Source organism: Scophthalmus maximus, chromosome 12 (assembly GCF_022379125.1).
Source record: "Scophthalmus maximus strain ysfricsl-2021 chromosome 12, ASM2237912v1, whole genome shotgun sequence".
Taxonomy (NCBI): domain Eukaryota; kingdom Metazoa; phylum Chordata; class Actinopteri; order Pleuronectiformes; family Scophthalmidae; genus Scophthalmus; species Scophthalmus maximus.
In genome coordinates, this window is record NC_061526.1 from 7,896,363 (window position 1) to 7,920,000 (window position 23,638).

The 23,638-nt window shown below is 46.7% G+C and overlaps 1 protein-coding gene across 4 annotated transcripts in view; it reads left to right on the plus strand.

Moving 5' to 3' along the window:
* The first annotated feature begins 168 nt into the window (after positions 1-168).
* Positions 169-23,638, plus strand: part of arhgap36 (Rho GTPase activating protein 36) — a 34,638-nt gene continuing 11,168 nt past the window's right edge. For 3 of the 4 annotated variants that reach the window (XR_004784756.2, XM_035606799.2, XM_035606811.2), the window contains exons 1-3: positions 169-471; positions 14,943-15,099; positions 18,790-18,858. Coding sequence is in view for 3 of the 4 variants with exons in the window: in XM_035606799.2 (XP_035462692.2) it covers positions 373-471; positions 14,943-15,099; positions 18,790-18,858 (325 nt within the window). In the remaining variant the exon portion in view is untranslated. Of the gene's footprint in view, positions 472-8,807; positions 8,954-14,942; positions 15,100-18,789; positions 18,859-23,638 lie in introns of those variants that run through there. The other variant, XM_035606819.2, reaches the window with a different exon arrangement.

The following is a 23,638-nucleotide window of genomic DNA, read 5'->3' on the forward strand; positions in this document are numbered from 1 at the left end:
GATGATGATGATGATGATGATGAAGGGAAACAAGTATTGTGCTGGAAGAGGAAGAAAAAGAAATGGGAGGAAGTGGAACCAAAACAGAAAAAGGGAGGGATGAGGGACTGAAGTCATGAGGGGTGGAGGGAGAGAACAGAGGGAGGGAGAGAACAGAGGGAGGGAGGGAGCGAGGAGGAGTAATGTCAAGTAGAAGAGAAGAAGAAGAAGGCGCAGCAACAGTAGAAAGAGGAGAAGCAGCAGAAGGAGGAGAAGAAGATTTGTGAACACATCAAGACTTTTTGGAATATCTGAGAGGACGAGGAGGAAGACGCACACACACACACGCACCCCCCCCCCCACACACACACACACACACACACACACACACTCATGATCCTGCTGGATGGACGGACGCTGCTCAGCTCCTTTCCTCCAGCTGTGCACACGGGAGATCGACCTGTGCCACCAGACATGCACTTCTGCTACGTGGTGGGTAACGCACGGCCCTGCACGCGTGTGTGTGTGTGTGTGTGTGTGTGTGTGTGCACTTCAGTCTCCGCATGTGCACGAGTTTGCTCTTGTTTTGTTTCCTGTTGCTGCAACAACAACGTCTTTTATTTCACTGGAAACTTGTGAACGTGTGAAATGATTTGGTGAAAGCAAGAAAATGTAGAAAAACACTTTTTGATTCTCATGAAGAACTGTTGTTGTTGTTGTTTGTTCTGAATGAGGTGAAAAGTGCCAGAAAAGACGTAGATTTAATGTATGAATTTAGATTGAATTGGAGCTTTAAGAGCAGCAAGAGGAGCCAACGAGTGCTTTTATTGCAGGACACGTTTTTTTCCAGAAATGCTCAGTCGCCTCTATAAATAAACCTCCAACTTCATCCAAAGACATCATTCCTGTGTCCAATCACCTCTTTCTTGGCCTGCGAATGTGGTCGACCCCCCTCCTTGGGATCTGGAATTAAGGCTCCACCTCAGTTCGTGTCATAGTCGGGGTCAGTAAAAAAAAAAGAATCCCCATCAGGATGGCAGAAATCCAAGAATGACCCCGAAAGAAATCCAATCAGTCGTCCCATTGGCCCGGCGCCCGGCCGTCCTCCGAACCCGTGGAAAGAGAAAGTATTTTTGATTCCAAAGCACAAACATAGGAAGCACAAGAAGTACAGTACAGCAGCAGGACAAGGTGGAAAGAAACAGCGATTTGTTCCCTGAAGCATCGATAAATCCCGTCTGGATGTGGCGAGTGTGGAAACCTGGAGTAGATCTTCTCTTTACCTTCCGCGCTGCGTTTTCTCTCCCGGGAGCATAATCTGGATGTATTAACGGACTGCGTGTGTGTACAGTAAAGGCCTCAGGTTCATTAGACGATGGGACACACGTTTCTTCCCCGAGACACTAACCGGTCCGGTTATTGCGAGTGCCGTTCAGCATCATGGTCTTTATTCCTGCCTCCTGTCAACGTGTTTCTTTTTAGTTGGATGCTGATAGAAATCTCTGTTGATCATCACTGTGATCTGAGCTGACGCAACCTTATTAAAGTCTGTTTTCATCCCAGGGGAAACAAGCCAGACCGAGTCCAGCTTTGCTTTTGAAGCTGCATTAATCCGCATTAACGACTATGAGCACCGTCGCCGGTACATTTTAGCGTCCTGCAGCCCGTTGTTTTGGTCCGGTCTTTCGGCTGAAGGGCTCGCATCAGATCCCCGAGCCGTCCCCGCGCCGCGTGTGGACACATGCGTTCTCACGTACTGTACAGCCCCTCTGGAAAAAAAGGTTCACGCAGGTCTGAAAAGAGGCTAAAGATCCAGATATTTCCCCTCTCGGGAGCTGGTGGAGACCAAACGCGGAGCTCAAACGATTCCGCTCAGTGCCGACTGTTGCTCAATGTCTGCCAATGAATTCAGAACTGTTTTACAACTTCGTCGGGTGATAATGTTCAAGTGGCGTTTACAGTATATTGTACTTTGTGCTCAGTTGCAGGAGGCAGAAATGCTTTTTTATGAGCCGGTTACGGTTTGTGAATCTTGGCGGTTCCCCTTTATATTTCACGGGTGGTATGATTATTATTATGTAGAGCGGGCCGGTCAAAGGTTAATCCACGTCGCAGTTTGTGATCTGTGTTTGCAGCCGGGGGGGAAAACTTGATTCCAAATCTAACAAGTCAGCATTTTAAAGAGATTTAAAGAGATTGTAAAAGCCTTCAGAGAGTAAGAAGCCTTTTTTCTCCAGCTCTCATGTTTGAATGTGGTCAAAAGGCAGGATTGTCCTGACAGACGCTCAAACCAGAAGCACAAGAGCGACAAAGAGAGGGTTTAAAAAAATATTCTGATTCGGCCGACATCTGCAGCAGATGTGCGAAGTACAGTAAATATGTACTTACACATGTATTAATATACTTCCTGTATCACGCCACCTCTCTCTCTCTCTCTCGTCGTCACCGAACAAAGTTAAAGGTTTAAAAAGCAAAAAACCAACAAGCAAAAATATCCCCATGGCAACGTCCCACGAGGTTGATTAGAATATGTTTTTGTTGGTAAATCTGTGTGCGGAGTCACGAAGCTGCGCTACTGTAAAGTGGTTGAGAAGGTGACGGGTCACCTGAGAGGAAACGTGAGAGATGGGGGTCGTTCAGTATTGTTTTTTGTCTTGACCTCCTGCTCCTCTCCGGTGTCGTCTCCGGTTTCCTACAGTCTCAGATGGAAACAGACGCCCCAGAGGAGATTTCTCTCAGTTCATATCCGTTCTTAACGTCGTCTCTGAAGAGATCAAATCCCTTACTGTACCTCCGTCGAATCAAATTCTACTTCTGAAACCTTCGATAAGTTTTTTACAAGCCACGACCTCATAATTGTGCTCAGCGTGTTCAGGTCTATTTCTGTCCGTGCACCTGATCAATCTTCTCCACTCGTTCTGGCAGAACTCTCACCGCCGGACTTTTTCAAATACATATTCCATATTCTTCTCCCCACCGTAATAACTCGGAGCAGATTCCACGATTGTACACATTTGCGGTTGGTCTCGGGTTTCTGCTCCAGACACAGATGAGCTGAGAGAAGGTTTTCAGACTGTTGTTTGCTTGTCGTGGTTTCACAGGACTATTTCCTCCACTTGTGTTTTTGTTGGATTTGTTGGCCCTTGAGAAAAAACTTGATATTATCGCCTCTCATCCTTTAAGCTTCTTCTACAATTCCTTTTTCATCCGACGGCCAAATCTAAATTCTCAGTGTTCACTTGTAGTCGAGGGTTCTGCAGGACGTTCTTCTCTCCCCGAGCGTGTTGTGTGCGGCACAAAGAAAAACCAACAACCCCTGAGGTGAATCTGTCACGTCGGACTAAAAGTGTGAAGGAGTGAAAGTCGAGGGCCGAAGTCGTGGAAAATGTTCCAGGCGGCTTGTTAATCAGTAGCTGGAGAGACGCTAATGATCCTCTGCTCCGGAAAAGGACGGATAACATCTGTGTGTGTGTGTGTGTGTGTCATTGACGTGTGTGTGTGTGTGTGTGTGTGTGTGTGTGTGTGTGTGTGTTTGTGGATGCAGCAGATGAGTTCTCAGATAAACCTGGTGAAAAGAAGCACGTCTGTGGAGTTGTGTGTGTGTGTGTGTGTGTGTGTGTGTGTATGTGTATGTGTGTCCTGGCGTGACGCTCTTATAGAATTATGACAGGAAAACCACAGGATTCCCACCTCTTATCCCTCAGAGAGTTTAGTGAAGTGAGGAGCAGGAACAAAAAACACTGGAAAATGAAGAAATTGTTTCCACCTTTCTCCCCCCTCCCTCCCTCCCTCCCTCCCTCCCTCGCTCCCTTCTCCTCCCTCGCTCCCTCCCTTCTCCTCCCTCGCTCTCAATCTTTGACTTGACGTGGGGGGGGGGGGGGGGGGGGGGGGGGCTGTAAGACTTCGTGACGTAGCCATAACGGAGAGGTTGTGCATCAGGAGAATTTTGAATATTCGTATCGACGCCAGTTTCAGCCTGGTGTTCCGCCCCCAAAAAAAGGCCTTCTTCATTTGAGGCACTTTGGCATCTGGTAACGAATTCATTTTCGGTTTGCTGTCGTCTCCACGCCCACTCACTCGCTGTGACTTTCCTTCTTCATTCCCACATGGGCTCCCTGAGAAGGAAAAGATCCGGCTCTAATGTCTGGAGCGACGTCCTTGCGCCGAGCCGACATTTGCGTTTCACTCGCGTACAGCCCGAGAAGTTCCGGAAAGTGTCCGTGTCTGGGAATAACTGAGGGAACTCTGGCCTGTGGCGAAGCCCAGGAAAAAAGAACCTTTGTGGCCATTTGATTTAACACTGGCACACTGCTTTTGAAGACATTTCTCATCAAACCTAGCGAAGCTTGGGGGTGAAGGAAACTAGACGGAGCGAGATATCACCGGAAACAACCGTGTGACGTCAGGTGTTTGTGCGCCGCCGCCAGTGAAACTGTTGCCGCGAGCAGTTTCCTTGGATTTAAGAAGATTTGCTCTGCTCGCGGTCGCTTCCCATTAAAAGTTCACGTCATCTGTTCAATAATCCTCAGCGTCTTCACGGGACTCAGTCGTGTTACACAAGCTGCGGGCGACTTGTCGTAGATTTGGGAGATTTTGGGATGAAAGAAAAATGTGTCACTTTCCCACGAAATTGCGCCGAGGAGGAATTCTGAGAACGGGCTGGACGGGGACGGTGGAAGCCGGGAATTTCGTGACGCGCGGTGTCACATGACGGCGGCGGCGCCTCAGAGGATACAGGAAGCGTCGCGGCGGGGCCTCCGTCGTCCGAGCCCCTGGTTTTGACATTTTCCATCATTTCCTGGATATTCCCTGTGGAGGAACATTGCCGCCCGCCACCCCCCAAAATGGTCGCCCCCACATCCCCAACGCGGCTTTCATCCTGGAAAGATGGATGGTCGTGTCCGGCGTTTGGCGCCATCAGAGCTTTTCACCGCCGCGACACTGCCTCCGACCTCCTCTAGGGATCGGCGTCATCGACGAAGTGGAAGACGGAGGTTTTTGTCTTTCGGCTGCAAAATGGAACGAAGGCGCTGAGTGTTACGGATTTCAAGTAAACTACAATCTGGTTTCTGTCTGAGGTTCAGTGTGGAAGATTTAGTGGCATCTAGTGGCGACGTTGCGTATTGCAGCCGGTCGAAAAATCAAGTAGCACCACAAGCGTTCCGCTGACATCGTCCCAGACTAAACTCTCTCAGAAGGAAGTCGTTGAATCCTCGCGGTGCCAGTGGAAATTAAGGAAGCGGAGGAAGGTTGAGGAGGCCCGTCGGCCAGGCGATGATGGCGGGCGCGGTGGACGTGAACGTCCTGTTTAGAGGTGAGAGAGAGACGGAGGACGGAGAAACGCTCGTTATCGCCGGAGCGGAGCCAATGTTGCTTCCGCCCGTCGGCATCGGCATTTCCTCTTTTTCCCTCCGAAAAACAAACAAGACGCCTTAAGACGGCGGGAGTGGAGTCATTTGTAACCCGGCGATTTTAGCGAGAGATAAGTCTTGCATATGGTATTTATAGAAAGGAGGGAAACACATGGGAGATGTGATTTGAACCTGCTATTAATTCATGTGATCTGATCGCTCTGTCCCGCTCCAGCGTGACACTCCCGTCTCATTTGCGCCACAACAGAAGACCGAAGATGGACGACGCGGCGCTTTTGGGTTTTCCTGCTCTTCGATTGGTCTTTGATAACTCGAGGGCCGGCTAATGGCAGCGGGCGACCTGTAGCGGCGGCTTCCTCGCGATCATGTCCGCCCATGTACTTGTCGTATGTGGATCTCCAACAACCCGCCGGCTGTCTGATCCGTGAAACGCTCCCCGGTTGTTCTGATCTGATTCTAAATGCAGTTATACGACGTCGACTGGGTCAAGCTGGTTGTAATTCAGGAGACAATAATCTCGTAAAACTTATCTTTCTGACGATAAGCACTGGTATAAACAAGGACTCGGCGAACCCTTCCAGTCTCATCCTTCTGCAGACGTAAAGGGTGAATAACAGCACGACAGATTATTTTAATCCTGCACTTTGACCTGGCCGCTGAAAACCATAAAAATGAGAGCGATCAATCGCCAAATGACATAATGTAAATCATGAAGAAATGAAGGAAAGAGGGAGCACATTCTGTAGCTCTTTGCCGCTCGGCGTGTGCTGCGATCGTGCACGCGCAGCACTCGGCAGGATGCTGAGTCACGTAGCAGCGGTGATCTACAACCGTCACCGCAGGAAACTTTACATTCAAGAACACAACGGTTGCTACTGCAGATTGTGTGTGTTTGTGTGTGTGTGTGGCGAGCTGAGAGGGAAGATGTCATGTTTTTTGTGACGCGAGCGTGCGAGTAATTACATCTTCTCCTGTTACTACAGTTGAGTCTAATCTGTCTTCGGAGTGGATGAATCCTTCAGTCTGGTGGTACGTTGTCTCGGCCTGTAGGGGGCGACGTCGGCCCTGAGGTTCAACATGCTGCCCCCTGACACGGACATCCTGCCTCCTCACCGCTCCGTGTGTGTGTGTGTGTGTGTGTGTGTGTGTGTGCGTGTGTTCGTTCATCATCCATCCTGTTTTTCGAGCCGACAGTCGAGAGTCAGCACACGAGTTTGGGGACGAGATACAAACGCACGACCTTTGACCCGTACATGTTACAGGAAGTGGACAGGATCAAAGATGATGAGGAGAAGCCGGAAGAGGACACACACACACACACACACACACACACACACACACACACACACACACTCTGACACGCGTATCAAATCCACAGAGATCAATGGAACAGGGAAGGCCAGGGGTCAAAGGTCAAGCTGATTGTTTTTACAGTAATAAGCACATTTCTACGTTATGCAACAGTCCGACGGAGCCTGTTGCTCATGAGATGTTTTTTTAAACTTGAAAGACAGAAATGACGTCAGACGTTTTCAGCAGATTATTAAATATGATTAATATAATAATACTTTGACTGTAGTTGAATTAATAAAAGTGACTTGGATCTCTAATATATGTGAAGGTGGAGATTTTTAAATCATTCAATTACTTGATTTGATATAAAAACAAAAAAATGAAGGTGAAAACTATGAGGCCAAGTTTCCACAATGGTTTATTTTCATTAAGATTATAATATTACTGATCATTTGGTTTATTTATTTATTTTTTCAGCACAAACTCTGGACCACTTCTTGACCTAAGAGATTTGAAGCGCACGAACGCCGCGGTGCGTTCAAAGTCCGAGGACGCGGTCGATGAGCAGACGTTGATCCACGTCGTGTAGAAAAACCAAAAACCCTTTAAAAACCAGGAGAGGGGCAAAGTTCAGTTGTTCTCACTCCCCATGAACAAACTCGCCAAATTACAGTTATTTATTGACTTTAGATTAAAGCCTGAGGAACGTTGTGTCTTGGTTTAATGTTTTGGTTTTTATGTCTATGGTCTAATTTTGAGTTTCTCAAATTTTTCCTCTGTTTTTTGTTTTAGTCTTTGTCGTCCGTCTGTCGTCAGTCTCGTGTTTATGATCTGATACTCGCTGGTCTCCGCTTGGAACAGTTCCCCCCCTCTTTTCTTTTTTATTAGATAATCGGGGCCATGACATCTGAACTCTGTCGGGGGCGGGGGTCGAGCCGAGAGGTCAAAGGGTCGCCAGGCGTCTTCCATTTTAGCCTCTGTTGGGGTTTTTTTTTGGGGGGGGGGGGGGTGGCACAGCTGGAGTGTTGACGGACGTGTTCCAGGCTTGTTTTTCTGTACACGCACACACACACACACACACGCACACACACGCACGCACACACGCACACACATACACACACACACACACACACAGCTGCGATTTTTGTTAATGAATTGACGACTTGAGTTGAACATCCCCAGATTATTATATTGATCCCATGAAAAAATGCAATAGTGCATCCAGTAACCATGGTAACCAGAACTTCTATTGGTGCTGAACTGTGGAAACAACTCAAAGATCTAGGACCTTATCTATGAACACAAAAGACTTTTTCCTCTCAAATATTGTTCAGAAATCTGTCTAAATCTGTGTGAGTGAGCACGAGATAATCCATCCACCTCACAGGTGTGCCTCAGGCCATTGTTCTTCTTTGGTCACCTTTAGCCATCTTCCCCTTCCTCCTACCTTCCCTCCTGTACTTCCTCATGTCTTTCCGTCTTTGCGCACAGGACACTGAGGCAGGAGGTGGTCAGGAGGTGAGACAATATTGGATGTACAGTATTGGATGTACAGTATTGGCTGTACAGTATTGGATGTACAGTATTGGATGTACAGTATTGGATGTACAGTATTGGATGTACAGTATTGGATGTACAGTATTGGATGTACAGTATTGGCTCCCTTTCTGGCTTCATCCCTTGTTCTCTCCACGTTCTCTTCTCATCTCCCATGTGTTCCTTCCCCGTTCCTCCTCTTTACATCCGCCTTCCTTCTTTTTTCCACTTCCTTACTGTATCCTTCCGTGTCTTCCTCCTCCTCCTCCTGTGTCTTCCTCTCTGGCTCTGTCTTTTTCTTTCCTTCCTCACTTCCATCTCCCTCTCCTTCCATCTTACGAGCCCTTTGCTTCCTCGTCTCTTCTCTCATCCCTTCCTTCCTACTGTTGCTCTATACTTCCTCATCCATCTCTCTCTCCCCTCTTTTCTGTTTCATCCTCCGTCCAACTTCCCTCCCTCCCTCCCTCCCTCCCTCCCTTCTCTCTTGTGTTTATGTTAGCAGCTCCTGAAAGAGCCGAGCGGCTCCTCCTCCTCCTCCTCCTCCTCTCTTAATCTACCTCTCCTCTCAGCCCTCCCTCCCTCTCTCTCCCTACACTCTGTGGACCTCTCTCTCTCTCTCTCTCTCTCTCTCTCTCTCTCTCTCTCTCTCTCACTTGCTCACTTCAACTCCTCGTCGTCTCGTTCAGTCTCAGTGTTGAGATGCATTTGAGTCTCTTGACCAAAGTCTGGATAAACGGGGCCGAGGAATCTGCCCGCACGGATTCTAACTGAGAGTAAGTGATGATCCAAAACCGTGTGTGTGTGTGTGTGTGTGTGTGTGTGTGTGTGTGTCTTTGTATTTTAAGACTGCAGGGAAATGAAAACATATCAGTGATAAAACTCTGTGATGCAGAAGGTCACTGATGTCTTAATGTGATATTTATCATGTATATCATTATATATACATGTATATATCAAATATTTTTAAAACAGTTGTTAGTGGGAGTTCTGTTAAACTCGTTCAAAACGACGGGCCAATCTTTTGCGACTTCAATCTCAAATTGAGCTCAGATGAAATATCACGTACTTTGGCATTAACATGCCGCTAATGAGACTTGTTCGTGAGGTGATTACCACTCAACTGAACATGGACGGCAAAATATTGTAGAGTGTTTCTGACAAATCAACATTGAGTTAGTTTGATAATAGTTTTTATTTTGAGCGAAACTTTGTACGTTGTGCAACTCAACTTCTTTTCTGCCTTCCTGTGTAAAACGCTCATTATGGAGCATTCATTTTGAAGGCACGCACACACACACACACACACACACTTTCACATAAATAATCATTTGGCATCATCCCACTAATCCACTTCAATCAGTATTCATGCACTGACCCAACCTTGAATTCCAGACAGCAGAGAGTCTGTGTGATGTCCAAAGACTGTCGGAGTGTGTGTGTGTGTGTGTGTGTGTGTGTGTGTGTGTCGGTCTGAATATAAGTACGTACCTTTGCATACCAATGTGTTTTTGTGAGCGTCTCTAAATCGTTGTAACGAAATCACAACGTGGAGCTGAATTAGACGATGTCCTCTCATGACGAACATGATTCTGTTTTTCGAGGATGATTATTAATGTTGAATAATTAACACTGAACTGATCCCGTGTCATCATGGGACCAGGCTTGTGTGATGTGAGGAAGTGGAGCAGGTGGGTTTGAGCTCTATAGTGATGTATTTTTAGTTCAATGTAGAGGAGCTTTATCGTCCGTCACCAGTGAAGCAGCTAAACGCCCCTGAGGGCAGAACGAGCAGCATCTGGGATCATGTATAACTGTGTGTTCACTGGAGCGAACTGGGGAAAACAGTCGTCAGTCTTCATTACATATATAAATATATACATAAGGATGCAATATGTTTAATCCACTTTTACATGTATATCTTAATTGACAGTATGATGATGTGGAGTGATGTACCTCCCGTGGACTGTATATGGCAAAGTGAAGTGCTGAAGTGCCTGAAGCCTGTCTTCTGTGTACTGACCAGCAGAGGGCGACTCTATGAGAGCGCGTCTCTACTTCTTCTCACTCGATTTATAAACGTCGGTGAAACATTTTCCCGGAGGAGTCAATGTTTCAAGAAAGGGAAGAAAGTGCAGTTGTTATGTTAATGTTGACGGGAACACAATTACAATTTTCCGTTAATTCAGGGTGGAAAACAAGACGACCTCATCGTCCTCTGCTAACGAGAACGAGCGGCAGCGTTACTCAGTCTCGTCTCACAAACACATAGAATATATGCACAATCACATTGACAACATCTGACGGAGAAGGGGGGATGGAGACGGAGGAGGGGAAGTCGGGGGGTCGGAGGAGGGATTGAGGAGGTGAACGATTTAAGAACAACCCCCCAAATAAATGAGCGAAGCGAGGGTGAGGCATCTGTTAGCGATCAGAGCTCGTACTTTATCACTTCATCATTCAAGGGGGAACAAAAAAAACCCTCCTGTAAACACGTCTCTTTTACACAGCGCGAAAAGAAATGTGCATGCGATCACGGCCGCAGACGAAGCGGCGAGGCACGAATCACAACATCCACAAGTGCTTTGTTATGTTGCCTCCTTGCCCAATATTACAACTTCGCATCAGTGGCCCGTGTCCGTCCAAGCGATGTGTGTGTGTGTGTGTGTGTGTGTGTGTGGAGTCGCAAATTTAGCAATAGTGTTAATAGCTAAATTGAATTTTAACCACATCCACAATATTATTTGGTACCACTGAATTTACCCGAGGCAGTTTGTATGGAAATATTAATTTCTATGGTACTTTCTAGGCCGGCCGGCCGATCGTACCGGACGAGACGTGGGTTAACATATTGGAATTGTGCTGTTAGCTCGAGCTCTTGAATTCAACATGTGTCTTTGTGCAGGAATCCACATGTTTCTGTGAAGTGCAGCCGTGGGAGCGTCGTGCCCTTTGCTCGCTCGTCTGCCTGTGTGGTTTGTCTGCCGTCATGTGGTTTGAATTGTCTTCTGCCTCCTAAAGTCCTGGTAATGACGAGAGCCGCGCGATTGGCCAGAGCGGAGGAGGAGGAGGAGGATGAGGAGGGCGGGGGGGGTCGGGGGTCGGAACACAAACTGTTGAATCGGATCTTAGGGTCAGAAACATCTGAATTATTATTATTCATTATTGTCGATGATCCCCCTCATGTTTACGTCGCCCTCACATCACATGCAGAGTTCATACGGAGCCAGACAACACATGACAGACAACACAACTGAACATACAGTCGTTCTTTCTTTCCTTGTGGGAAATCCATGCGATCACACGCGTCACAGCAGATGACGTGTTTCTAAAGTTGATGGCCGTCGGCTGTGTCTGCATGTGACGACTTCATGACCACCGGCCTGCCGCCGCCGCGACAACGTCTGGTCTGGAACAGGAATACTGTGAGGGACGGATAACGAACGATAAGATATTCTGAGGAGTTGCCCAGAGCTGCAAGTTGTCTGATTCGAAAGTAGACTTTCGGTTGCCGTGGAAACGGAACTGAACCTGCAGGAGCAACTGCACGCTGACAAATAGAAGATACACTGTAAATTCCTTGCGTGGAAAAATTTGTCTTGGACTTGACGCCGAAGTTCCAGAAGCAATTCCCAGAAAGACACTTCCCATATATTGCTAGTTTGCTGCATCAACTTTATGTTGCGCAGCGTAGAAGTCGGAACAAGTTGAGCAACTCCCGACTTGGTTTCTCACGGCGGACTGTCGCAGACGAGACGTTTGAGTTTCCAGCTGCACTGATGAAGTACGTTTCTCAACAGCGATCCTGATGAGAGGAACAGCAGCAAGAGCCGTTGTTTTGTTTTCCTCTGCCGTTCGTCCGTCTCGTCTCTCCATCGGCGGGACGACTCCCGAGTGGGACCTGACCCGAGGAAGTAGATCCAGGAAGCTTATTAGCACTTTCTTACACATGGCGTGAGGTCCTCTAACTTCCTTTAAGGACATAATACATTGTTTGTAAAGGCAAGAATAAAACTGTTGACCCGTGGTTTGGCTTTGGGGAAATGGAAAAAAAAACCCTGTAACTCAAAACCAATAGCTGCCTGGTCAAGGTTATGGAATCATAATCGTGGATCACAAGGAAGTGCGACGTGAACGCCGCCCCCTCCCGTTTCCTGTATCCTGCTCGTGCGATGCATGTTTGAATCATCGATCATTATCAAACCAATAGTTCGATGTGCAATCAGTTAAGAAGGAGGATGACATCTAATGAAAGATCTGTTTCAGTTTGTGAAACTGAAAAGGTTTTGAATGCGGCACGACGGACTCACTTCCCACCGGGAGGAGAACCAATGACACGATGCACAAACAGACATGACAACGCGGCAGCTCATTCTGAATGTCAGTTCTCGCCACCGAAACCGAATCCGTGCGGTCGACGGCCATTTTTCTTTTTTTAGGCGCGCGATAACATCGACATGAATACACGAGCTAATGTATAGGTTCGCTTCTCCCAAATCTCACTTCGTTACCATGAAACCAACTTTTCCCTTCGCATCGTTCACCACTCAACCGCGTCGCTCGGAGACGACGTGTGTGTGTGAGTGTGTGTGTGTGTGTGTGTGTGTGTGCGCGTGTGTGAGTGTGTGTGTGTGTGTGTGTGTGTGCGCGTGTGTGAGTGTGTGTGTGTGTGTGTGTGTGCGCGTGTGTGTCACCTGTTTTGAGACGGCGAAGACGCCGAGCGGCGGTGAAACGTTCATCGTTACGTTTAGCGTTTGCGACCGAGGCGAGCGAGCGTTCAGCATTTTCCCGTAACGCTGTCTTCAGCAAATATTCTTGTAAGAACTTCCACATGTCCTTCTCAGGAACCAGAGACTTTACTCTGTGACTCCAGGAGCGGTGTGTAAAGCGTGGAATCTTTTCTTCTTTTTACAGTGCACAGTATATACACAGCGGTTTAAAAGCTTTTCAACAGCGAGGAAACTCCGACCACCCGTCTCACAATCACACGCATTCAAAGTTATGTAAGACGTCTCGGCCCCGGCCGCTTTCAGGGTGATGTTATGAAACAGGACGCTGTGGCGGCGGCCGCGTGACGTCGGCCTTCCCGCTCCCAACAGCACATGCTGTTTTGTAAATTAGCATTCAAAAGGGGGGGGGGCGCTACAGACACACGGCAGTGTGAAAACAGACGTCACGGTTGGTCGTCGATGGCGTTGACCAACAGAAATATGGCCGTTGCAAAATGTGAAGATTAAAAACAGTAACGACAACAAGGATTTCCCTGATTCATCGATGTGTGTTGATTCAGTCTTTATGGAAGTGATATGACAGTGAACCGAGTGCAGACCCTCTCCCGCGTGTCGAGCGCGTGATTTAGATGCTTTTGTGCGAAATTCCTCCGATTTCACAAATCTTCTTCTCGGCACTTTTGCAGGAATTTTGTCACAACAAGTTTTGAAAAAAAACACAACAACAACAACCACTTTAATCTTTTTTAAAGTCTCGTTGACCTGCGGTCGCAGCGACTCTCCGTCAGACGCGTCCGCTCTTGTTCTCGTCGCCTTCTGTTCTTCATTGTCCTCCATCCGTCACTGTCACCGCTGCGGCTCCGTCGGTCCAGGTCCAGTGTGGATGTCTTCAGGCTCAAGGTCACTGCGCATCCACTTTACTACCTGTCAGCTTTAAAATGCTTTCGGTTGACACGCTCACTCCTGCAGAGTTTTCTCCAACACCTGGAGGACTTGCGGGCCGCAGACGCCAACGTTCTCTTCCTGATTGGTTCTCATGTCAGCCACGGCTCGACGACCAGCGTTAGAAAGGCGAAGCGACCCTAACGCTGCGTTCACAGCGATTTGGGCGTGCGCTTGTCCGGTATTGTTTTGGCCGCGAGAACGCACCAACCCGATGAACCTCGACGAAGGTTTGGACCCTCGGGCGTTTCGTGTGTTTGTGGCTGCAGAAGCCCAAAAAACTAAAAAAGCCCTAAATTAACTCTGACTTTGGAGATTTGTGAGATTAAAAAGCGAATAATCTCCGCGGTGGGAAGCTGGCACAGACAAGCTGGACCCAAGGCTCCAACGTTATTAGCTGGAACTCGGCCTGTCCAAGATGTTCAGATAATCTTTCCAGTCAAATCTTTCCTCCAGGGGATAAAAAAAAGGCTTTTTGTTTCTTATTAACGCTTCACATCTGCTTCACGCTGCAGAAAAGACAAACGGTCCACCAGGGAATATCTCAAAAAATGTTTTCATTGGACAAACAGTCACTGGATTTCACAAGAGGGGGGTCTTGTGAAATCCAGTGACTGTTTGTCCAATGAAAACAATGGGGCACAGGATGTTTATTTTCAACTGCGTTTGCTATATTTTCGAACACCGATTCCTTTTATCTGAGTTTCTTTCATTGGGTTTTTCGATACGACTGCTGATGTTTGTGTTTTGTTTGAAGAAATGTGTTTTTTAATCTTGTTCCAGTGACATCGTTGACCTTGAAATTTCTCCCTCCAGTTTCTGCTCAACCCTGTGAACGTGTCCGGCGGTGAGATGCTGTTCGTTGCAGATTGTAATACTTACAGAATGAGTCACTGATGGTACTTTACATAGTTTTTTTTGTTTTGTTCCATTAAGAGCTTGAAAGTTTTTGGTTAAGGGTCGGAGCTGCCGCTTGGGATTCATGTGGCGAGCCCCCGTCGTTGGGTCTTTCTCGTAATCCTTCCGTCTGCCCATTTTATTCTTCAACGTTCCCTTCCTCGCTAACCCCTTCGCCCTCGCCCTCTCTCGGCAGGGGGACCACACGTGGGCGACCATGTTGGGTCAGAGCGTGCGGCTGCAGCCGGTGCCCATCCAGAGCCTGTCGGAGCTGGAGCGAGCCCGGTTACAGGAGGTCGCCTTGTACCACCTGGAGGAGCGAGACCTGGACTTCAAGATCAGCATCCCCAGAGGTAAGGACGGCGTTAGCGAAGGGTACGAGTGTCTGAAGCCTGTGTTCTGTGTACCGACCAGCAGGGGGCGACTCTATGAGAACGTGACTCTACTTCTCAATTGATTTAAAACCTCAGTAAAATATTTTCCTGAGGAGTTTATGGTTCAATCTCTAGATCCAAGTCTTGTTCAGTAACAGCATGATGTTCATTCTGTACATTATGGTCCATTTGCAAAAAAGAAGATGGCGACCAAAGTGCCAAACTTGCGGCTTCAAAATGGCGGCTCACAAACGACACACAATGACTGTGGGTTGAATTGGTACAAGCGTGTTTTTTCATCTTCTGACCTTATTCCATCCGCTTTAATTTGAACTTTTATACCTTTCGTTTGATTTGGATGCTTCAAAAAATACCAGGAATTTAAGGGCGGAGTTAGAAGGAAACTTCAAAATGTCCAAAGTACAGACGATAATGGGTCAAACACGGAGTCATGACCTCATGATTCTGTGCTGCGCAACGTCCTGTATCCGGATCAGTGCGTCTTTCAATGTGTTTGTCTTGCTCACGATGACGCGCCGATGACGCGCCGATGACGCTGCGGTGAAACCAGATATTAGGGGAAACGTTGAGGAAGGTGATTCAAGCTGCTTCAAACACATGACCCGTGTTGTTGTTTTTCTGCTCTGGACGGTGGAACAAAATGCTCCTCGCTCAAGATCTTTGACTGCCTTCGCTTGATAAGGTCACAAACCGAATGTCACGGCGGGAAAATTCTACAGAACTAAAAACATTTGTTGTGTGTGTGTGTGTGTGTGTGTGTGTGTGTGTGTGTGTGTGTGTGTGTGTGGCCTTTCTCCCGTGAGACCAGTCGATATGTGAGCTTCTGTTCTCAGACTCGTCTCTTCTCTCTCTCATGCTGTCGCCCTCTCTCGGGGTCATTGACCTCTGACCTGCTCTGCCTCGGACCACTTTGCTCGTTCGGCTTACAAACCGTCGCCAATAAACATTCAAGTTCAATTGCTGCAGACCTCGTCGTCATCAGGGGTTTGATTCTCCGACGGGATTAAGAAGCTTCCAAAAAGGCATTGGACCACTTTACGTACGGCAACTTTTCTCAAAAACCTGATCCAAAACTCAGAGACACACAAGCAGTGAGCAAGTGGACACTCAAGATGCATCTATATTAGAAAAAAGAAATATCACATGTTTTGCTGAGGTGGAAAGGTTGGTGTGCGATCCTAATATTCACATTACTGTGGTGAATGCACAGATTTATTTAATATTTTGGGACTATGGAAATTTGTCCCTGTTTCATATCTTCATGCTTTTTTTTTGCACAAACAGTTTTGGCCCTAAATTCAAAGCAAACATGTTCAGTAATCCATGAGCTGGGTTATGTTCATTCGTTGTGCTAATATTCTACAGACGTTGGTCGTATTCGACATCCTGCGAGACGCCACTCCTCCTCTCCTCACTTTCGGGAAATATGTTCCTCTTGCCCTCTTCTTTGTTTCTTTAATTTTGAATCTTTAGGGACAAATGTTTGATCTTCTCCCGCACGGTTCAGCTTAACAATGAAAGTCATGGGAAAGTGAGTTAATTAGCTTCCTGCTTTTTGTGACTCAGCCTCAGCCGGACACTTGTCTCCGTCACGGCACAGATTTCCGAATCTGGGGTGTGATTGAAGCCACTGTGTTCTGGCACTGGAAGAAAAAAGAGATCCAGCCTTGAATTGGTGCGGGGGAACGTGGAGTTCAGGAAAAACGCAACAGAACAGACGCTCATCCCCTCTCTGTACATGTGTTGGTATTGTCAATGTACTGTACATGTGCTGGTATTGTTAATGTACTGTACATGTGCTGGTATTGTTAACGTACTTTACATGTGCTGGTATTGTTAATGTACTGTACATGTGCTGGTATAGTTAATGTACTGTACATGTGCTGGTATAGTTAATGTACTGTACATGTGCTGGTATTGTTAACGTACTTTACATGTGCTGGTATTGTTAATGTACTGTACATGTGCTGGTATAGTTAATGTACTGTACATGTGCTGGTATAGTTAATGTACTGTACATGTGCTGGTATTGTTAACGTACTGTACATGTGCTGGTATAGTTAATGTACTGTACATGTGCTGGTATTGTTAACGTACTGTACATGCGCATGAGTGTGTGGAACAAACGTTATGGTCGTTTCGGTCAAAGAGGAATTTAAATACATGACGCAGTTGTCTTCAGTTCACTGGTCCCCAGTTTGTTATCAGTTGATTACCAGTGATGCATTTCACTTAAACGTTCTGCCAGGGGCAAATAATTATGCCTTAACGAGTCCATTGTACTTGGAACTGGTGTGTTCAGGTCTGTTCTCCCTCCATGTGTGTTTGTCTTGGTCCGTCATCTCCGCTCTGCGAATGTGCATTATGTAATCAGACTTTGTTCATACACACACACACACACACTCGGCATCGGCTGGAGGTGGCGTGTGTGCGGGGGGAGGGGCCAGGCGCTTTGGAAATAAACTCTAATTTCCTGCAGTCGTGGGAATTTGACCCCTTTTTTATCCCGGCAACACACGCACACACACACACACACACACACACGCATGCACTCAAAGACACTTTCTTTACCTTCCAAAAAACAACCAACCAAAGTATCACAAACATTTCAGAGCTTGTGCGATGCTGGCAACGCCGCTCTATCCTTAATAGGGGAAAAGACCAAACCTCGAATTAGTGATTTCTAAACAGCAGCTTTACAAAACCCAAACAATGGCTGCGTCTGCGTACTCCCCGTCCGAGGAGGTTGTGGCGCTCGTACAAGGAAACCAAACACTCTCACTATATGAAAAACACCAGACACACACACACACACACACAGAGCTGCTGAAACAAACGCTCCACTCATACACATTAACCACCACCAGCAGCATGCAGGTTGGGATTTACTGCTGTAAGACCGCACTGTTAATATCTTTACATAACTGATGAATCAGGAAGACGGAGGCCGTGGAAGTATTTATTACGAGAGCCCAACGTACGGTAGGAGATTTCTGGTTCGTTACACAGATCAACAAGTGGTCAGTGCATGGTGTCCCAAAGATCTTGCAGAAGCGCTCTGTCTCCGTCTCGGCACATTTGGGACAAAGGGCCAACTCTACAACCACACTCCACATTCTAAGAGTCAAGGACAACGTTTCATTCGCCACGCTGTTATTTTTCAGTCTGCGTCGTCAGAGACTTCCTTTTGTCTTTAGTTTTACACTCAACTCCATAAAACCCTAACATCCTAACTGTCCTGTGACACATAAATTAGTCTTAAAACTGTTAAAACGTTACTTTTTCTCGCCCTTTAAATGGACGTTTGCACTGTTTATTTGCCTTCGTCTCGTAGACATACCTTACATACGCACCAATAATCATGTCCGAGCAAAGGGGCTGTTCAAACAAACTACAAGGTCTCGTCTATTGTAACGGCCCGGGTCTATTCTTAGAGGCGAGGACGAGGAGGTGAAAGATAATAACTGAAGGAGAGAGGAAAGGGAAGGTGGTTTGAATTGATTGAGTTTATTTGGAGCTGATACAAGGACGAGAAGAGGAGGTTTCTCTTCCGTGTTGTAACTGGATAAGTAAAAGACAGACATCAGAGTCACACAGTCGCCACTTTATTCACGGTGCCTCCGTTTTCTCCTTTCTTGTCTTCCACAGAAATTCGCAAACGGAGAAAATCCCTGCGCCGGAAGTTCGACTCATTTTCCAAGGAAAAGAAAGAGCGAGGTGAGTTCAGCGCAACAACGTCCGTGGTCTACGCTTCCCAACAGAGCATGCGAACGCATGCGCTCGCCCTGTGTTTTGCTACAGCAGACGAAACAGCGTCGCGACTGTTCGCTGACGTCCAGTGACTCTCCAGTTCCCACTCATGCGGACGCATACTTGAGGTCCAGTGTTTACAGAGCTGAAGAGGCTGCAGACTGACTCACTGGGCCCGGGCTCGCGTTTCACCGCCGTCGCCCTTTCTCAGCTGCGTTTGATCAGAACGCAAACTCGGAACGACGGGCGAAAACACAAAGCGCCGCCTGTCGTCGGACTCTTCGACAGTCGCCGCACGAACACATTGATGAGAGCGGCGTCGTTAACTGTGGAAGACGGAGACGGTCGACGTCTGACGTCAGAAGTACTTATTACAAGGATACAATATATATTGGGGAGATTTCTTGAGTTCGTTACACGGATCAACAAGTGGTCAGTGCATTTATCTCTCTCAGAATAATGTCGTCGTCAAAGAGACAGAATGTCTGTCTCCATAGAAACGCTCCGTCTCCGTCTCAGTACATTTAGGACAAAGGACCAACTTCACAACCACACTCACAACATCCTAAGAGTCGGGACAGATTTTACACTCGACAGTTTACGGCTCAAACCATGAAGTGATCACTGGAAGAAAATTGCTTATTGTAACATTCTTCCACCAACACACCTGCCGAGTACGAAGCAGATCAGATGAGCGGTTCTTGATAGGAATACATTATAGTTAGATACGTCATTTTATGTATGCAAATATGCAATATGTTCATTTAAAAAATGACAAACTTTACCTGTAGTTTGAGTTTGTGACGTCACCTGCAGGTGATTATTTTCTCAACGATGAATCGATTGAGGATCGAGGATGAAATATGACCTATTGATCTTTGACATGTTGCATTCCCCGAAATAAATGTGAATTTAATTTCCCCCTTTTCCTTCACCCGACTCCGCCTCTTCATACCTCACCGCCCTCCATTGTTTTCCTCAGCTCTCTCTCTCTCTCTGTAAGTCACTCGGTCAATCATCTGCCAAACCTCTAATAAAGAGATGTTCTCTATTCCCCCGGAGCGCGCAGCAACACCAACACATTCCTGGGACGCCTGTGCACGTCTGCAAATCCCCGCCTCCAGCCCTCTAACACACGGGGACTTGGACTTAGCTGCGGCTAACCCCGCTAATCAAAAACACAGAACATCGGGGACCTGGCGGCGCTCCCGCTGGCTGGGCTCCCGCACTACTGGAGGCCACGGCTGCGTGGCCCCCGGGGGTCGGCAGGTAGAGGATTACCTGTGAGGGGATTACACGGGCGGAGGCTGTAATCTGTGTGGCGGCTGGTGTGAAACCAAGCTGTGCTGAGCGGAGACAGTTTAACGAGGAAAGCCGCAATGTTGGCTTTTCCTTGATTAGACCCAAATTGCAGATTTTGCAATTCGAGCAAAAAAGAACGATGAGATCTGAAATCACCTCAGCGAGCTGCATAAATGGACGAATATAGATTTTTTAAATTGCATTCTGATGGTTGATGTTGCTGTTCAAGTATTGTAGTGGAACTTATGAATATGTGGAAGTCCCTCCCAAAAAAATCATAATTAACGTATAATATTTTCTGAGGTCAGAAACAAGGGTTTCAGACGTACTTACGTCTCTGGCCTCCCTCCAGCTTTTTCCCAGACGTTATTTTTTCTGTGCGAAAACTCACTAAGCTTCCTGTAATTTGCTTCTGTGTGTTTTTACACACGTTTGACTGGAGTCTACGCAGAGGTCAGGCTGCGTTAACCAAACGTGTTTCTAGTCCCCGGAGGAGCGTGGATATTGTTCATCCAGCTGCCGTCGCGCTGAAAGAAAAATAGAGGCGAGCGTCTAAATATAATCCTCTCCGAGTCGTCTTCCAGGAACGGACGATGACCGGCGAGGTCCAAAAGCACTAGAGACAGGAACGGGGTGAAAGGGCGGATTTTTTAAATAGTTCTCCCATTCTGCACAACCTCTATGTATCTCGTGTGATCGTGAAGCTCCACAAAACCCACCACAGCAATTGTTTGACTGTAGCAGCCAAAGGTTTTCTCCTCTTTTACATGAAGGACTTATGATGCGTTGTGAGGCTGCGGTGTTATTTCTTGGGAAAAGTCATTTTTATTTGTAGTTTTCGGACTAAAAACAGTACATGCATGTTCTCGGTCTCTTTTGAAAGGTGACACTCCCGTACGGGATCAGAATCAGTGCTACTTGCATTGAGTTATCCAAGTTTGAATACACAAGTCTCGCCGGACTTTGTTTTTGTAATCAAACGCCTGCAGACTGACCGTAGCTGGGAGCTGTTAGCCGGCAAACACAATGAGACCACAGCGTGAAGCCTTGCCCTGTTCCAGTTCAAATTTGATACGAATACAACAAAAAATACATATTTTACACTTGTTTATCTGAGGATAGGTGCAGGGTCTAAATGTGGACATTTGGAGGACCCAGATAACCACTCCTGTACACCCCTCAACTGCTTTTTGCGGATATTATGAATCATTACTGTCCCGTCAGCCTGGCAGCCTGACTCTGAGTCCCCCAGGCGGCTGCAGTCAGATATTAAAAACTGAACTGTTTACCTTTAAACGACGAGCGCACACCTGCAGCACACGCAGCTGAGACTTGTCATAGTAGGTATTTAATGTCGGCTCGGCCGCCGCTGCCAACAGACGTCAGGCCTGAGGAATAAGCATCAGCTTACTGATCCAACAGGGCCATGAAGGCCCGGCGCCCAAAAGACACATTAACCGGGGACATCTCCCGACGAAAAGGAGCCCGCTGTTGTTGGCAGGGTGGTGTCTTGGCCAACTTGAAGACAAATCATCCATCCAGGATGATTTAGAATCCTTCCTTCACTGGAATGGCTCTCGGTAGAGCGCAAACCTCCGCCGAGGCCTGAGCAGCCCTGCGCACGGTCGTCCAGATCTTATAGTCCAAATACAACAGAAAAAGATGGAAATGGTCTGATGTGATTTATTTGTCATGTAAAACATATTTAAGATAACGAAGAAGAAAAGAATCCTGGCTCCAACCCTTGATCTAAGGGTCCCAGGCCCCAGTCCCATTCTTCACCAAGGAGATGATAAAGGAGAAGCAGGACGATTACTGTCATTAAATGTGTAAACTCAAATAAAATTTGGGAGAATTGTCCAGATGAACATACATCATTTTATACAGTATATAAACTGCCAGATGTCTGTATACTGTTCTGTTCTGCCGGGATTGTTCTATGGTCCCAGGAATCTTTATAAGAACCTAATCTGAGTTTCGACCGGAGAACCAGAGGTCTACATACGGTTCCTCAAGAAGTTCCCTAAAGCAGAAATTGGCTTTGACCATTGGACATCCAGCAGATTGTGTTTTCAGTCGACCTTTAATCGGTCCAGTCGGAACGCAAACAGGAACGAAGGAACGAGACGTGAAGATCCTAATTCGATTAGTTCAGTTAAAGCTGCGCGACACCTGGAACCAGCGGGTCACGGGGCCTGACCTCGTACATGACGATCATAGTCGAGTATAATGACTGTTTATAAACAGATTAAATATAAACTGGATTAACTGGAGTAAATCCATTGTCATGTTGGCGAGCAAACATCGCTAAGAAGCGTCTCGTGGAATCAATATCCGCCAAAACGATTAGCATGTTCACAAACCGCTACATCCGACAACTGACCAACAAAAGTTCAAGATTTTCAAACAACACAGTCGACTTAAGCTAGCGTGTGTGGCCTCGGAATCTGTCCTCCCCATTAGCCATTAGCTTTTTTTTGCTAGTAGCCTCACTCTTAGCCATTGGCTAGCGGAGATACACATGTGGCTACGAGCTAATGCTAGCTGGTAAGTGGCCAACGGGGCACCTGTGAAAGGAGCTTATCGGCGGAGCCTGGCACCTGACGGAGGTACATGTGTGGACGACGGCCACGAATTAAAACAAAGTGCAAATGAAAAAAAATGGTGGTGGAGCAAAACGTATTTGCGGGGAAAAAACCAACTCCTGCATCAGTTTTCCTCCCAAACTAATGGGAATATTTTATTCAGATCACAATAAAGAAGGAATTCAGTCGTTCCAGGTTCTGCAGTAGTTTTGAAAAGGAAAAGAAAAATAATCCCTTTAAGAATATTAGCAGTTTTTTATTCTATGAATTATATGTTCATGTTGCTGTGTCAGGACAGAAACTGCTCACACAACCTCAGGAGTTATTTCAAGATGAGTCAATCCCGTATCTTTAAGTCTTTGCCGGGCGTCCTGCCAGGCCGACCCGCTTCTCAGTGGCTGCTGGGACTTGTGTTTATATGTTATATATATATATATATATACGAGACTTGAAAGTTTGGCAAAACATGTTTTTAGGTTCGGCGACTAATTTCTCAATTAATCGATTAGTTGTTAAATGTTGAAAAAGACATTCAGTTCACTGTCACAGAGGAGCAAAGAAACCGGAAAATATTCACATTTAAGAAGCTGAAATCAGAGAATTTGTTCTTGAACCGACTAATCGATTATCAAAATAGTTGGCAATTCATTTTGTAATCGATTTGACCGAGTAGCGTCATCCCAAGCAGAAACAAAAGACCTGTGAGATCCTAAAAATACAGTCATGTAGTAATGTCATGAAGGAGTAAAAATACATTTTGCTGTAACTACGGTCTGTTGCTAACCTTAGCCGCACTGCAACTACCACGTTTGGACATTGTTTGAAATAACTAAGTTATGTCATAGAACATAATTTGAGGT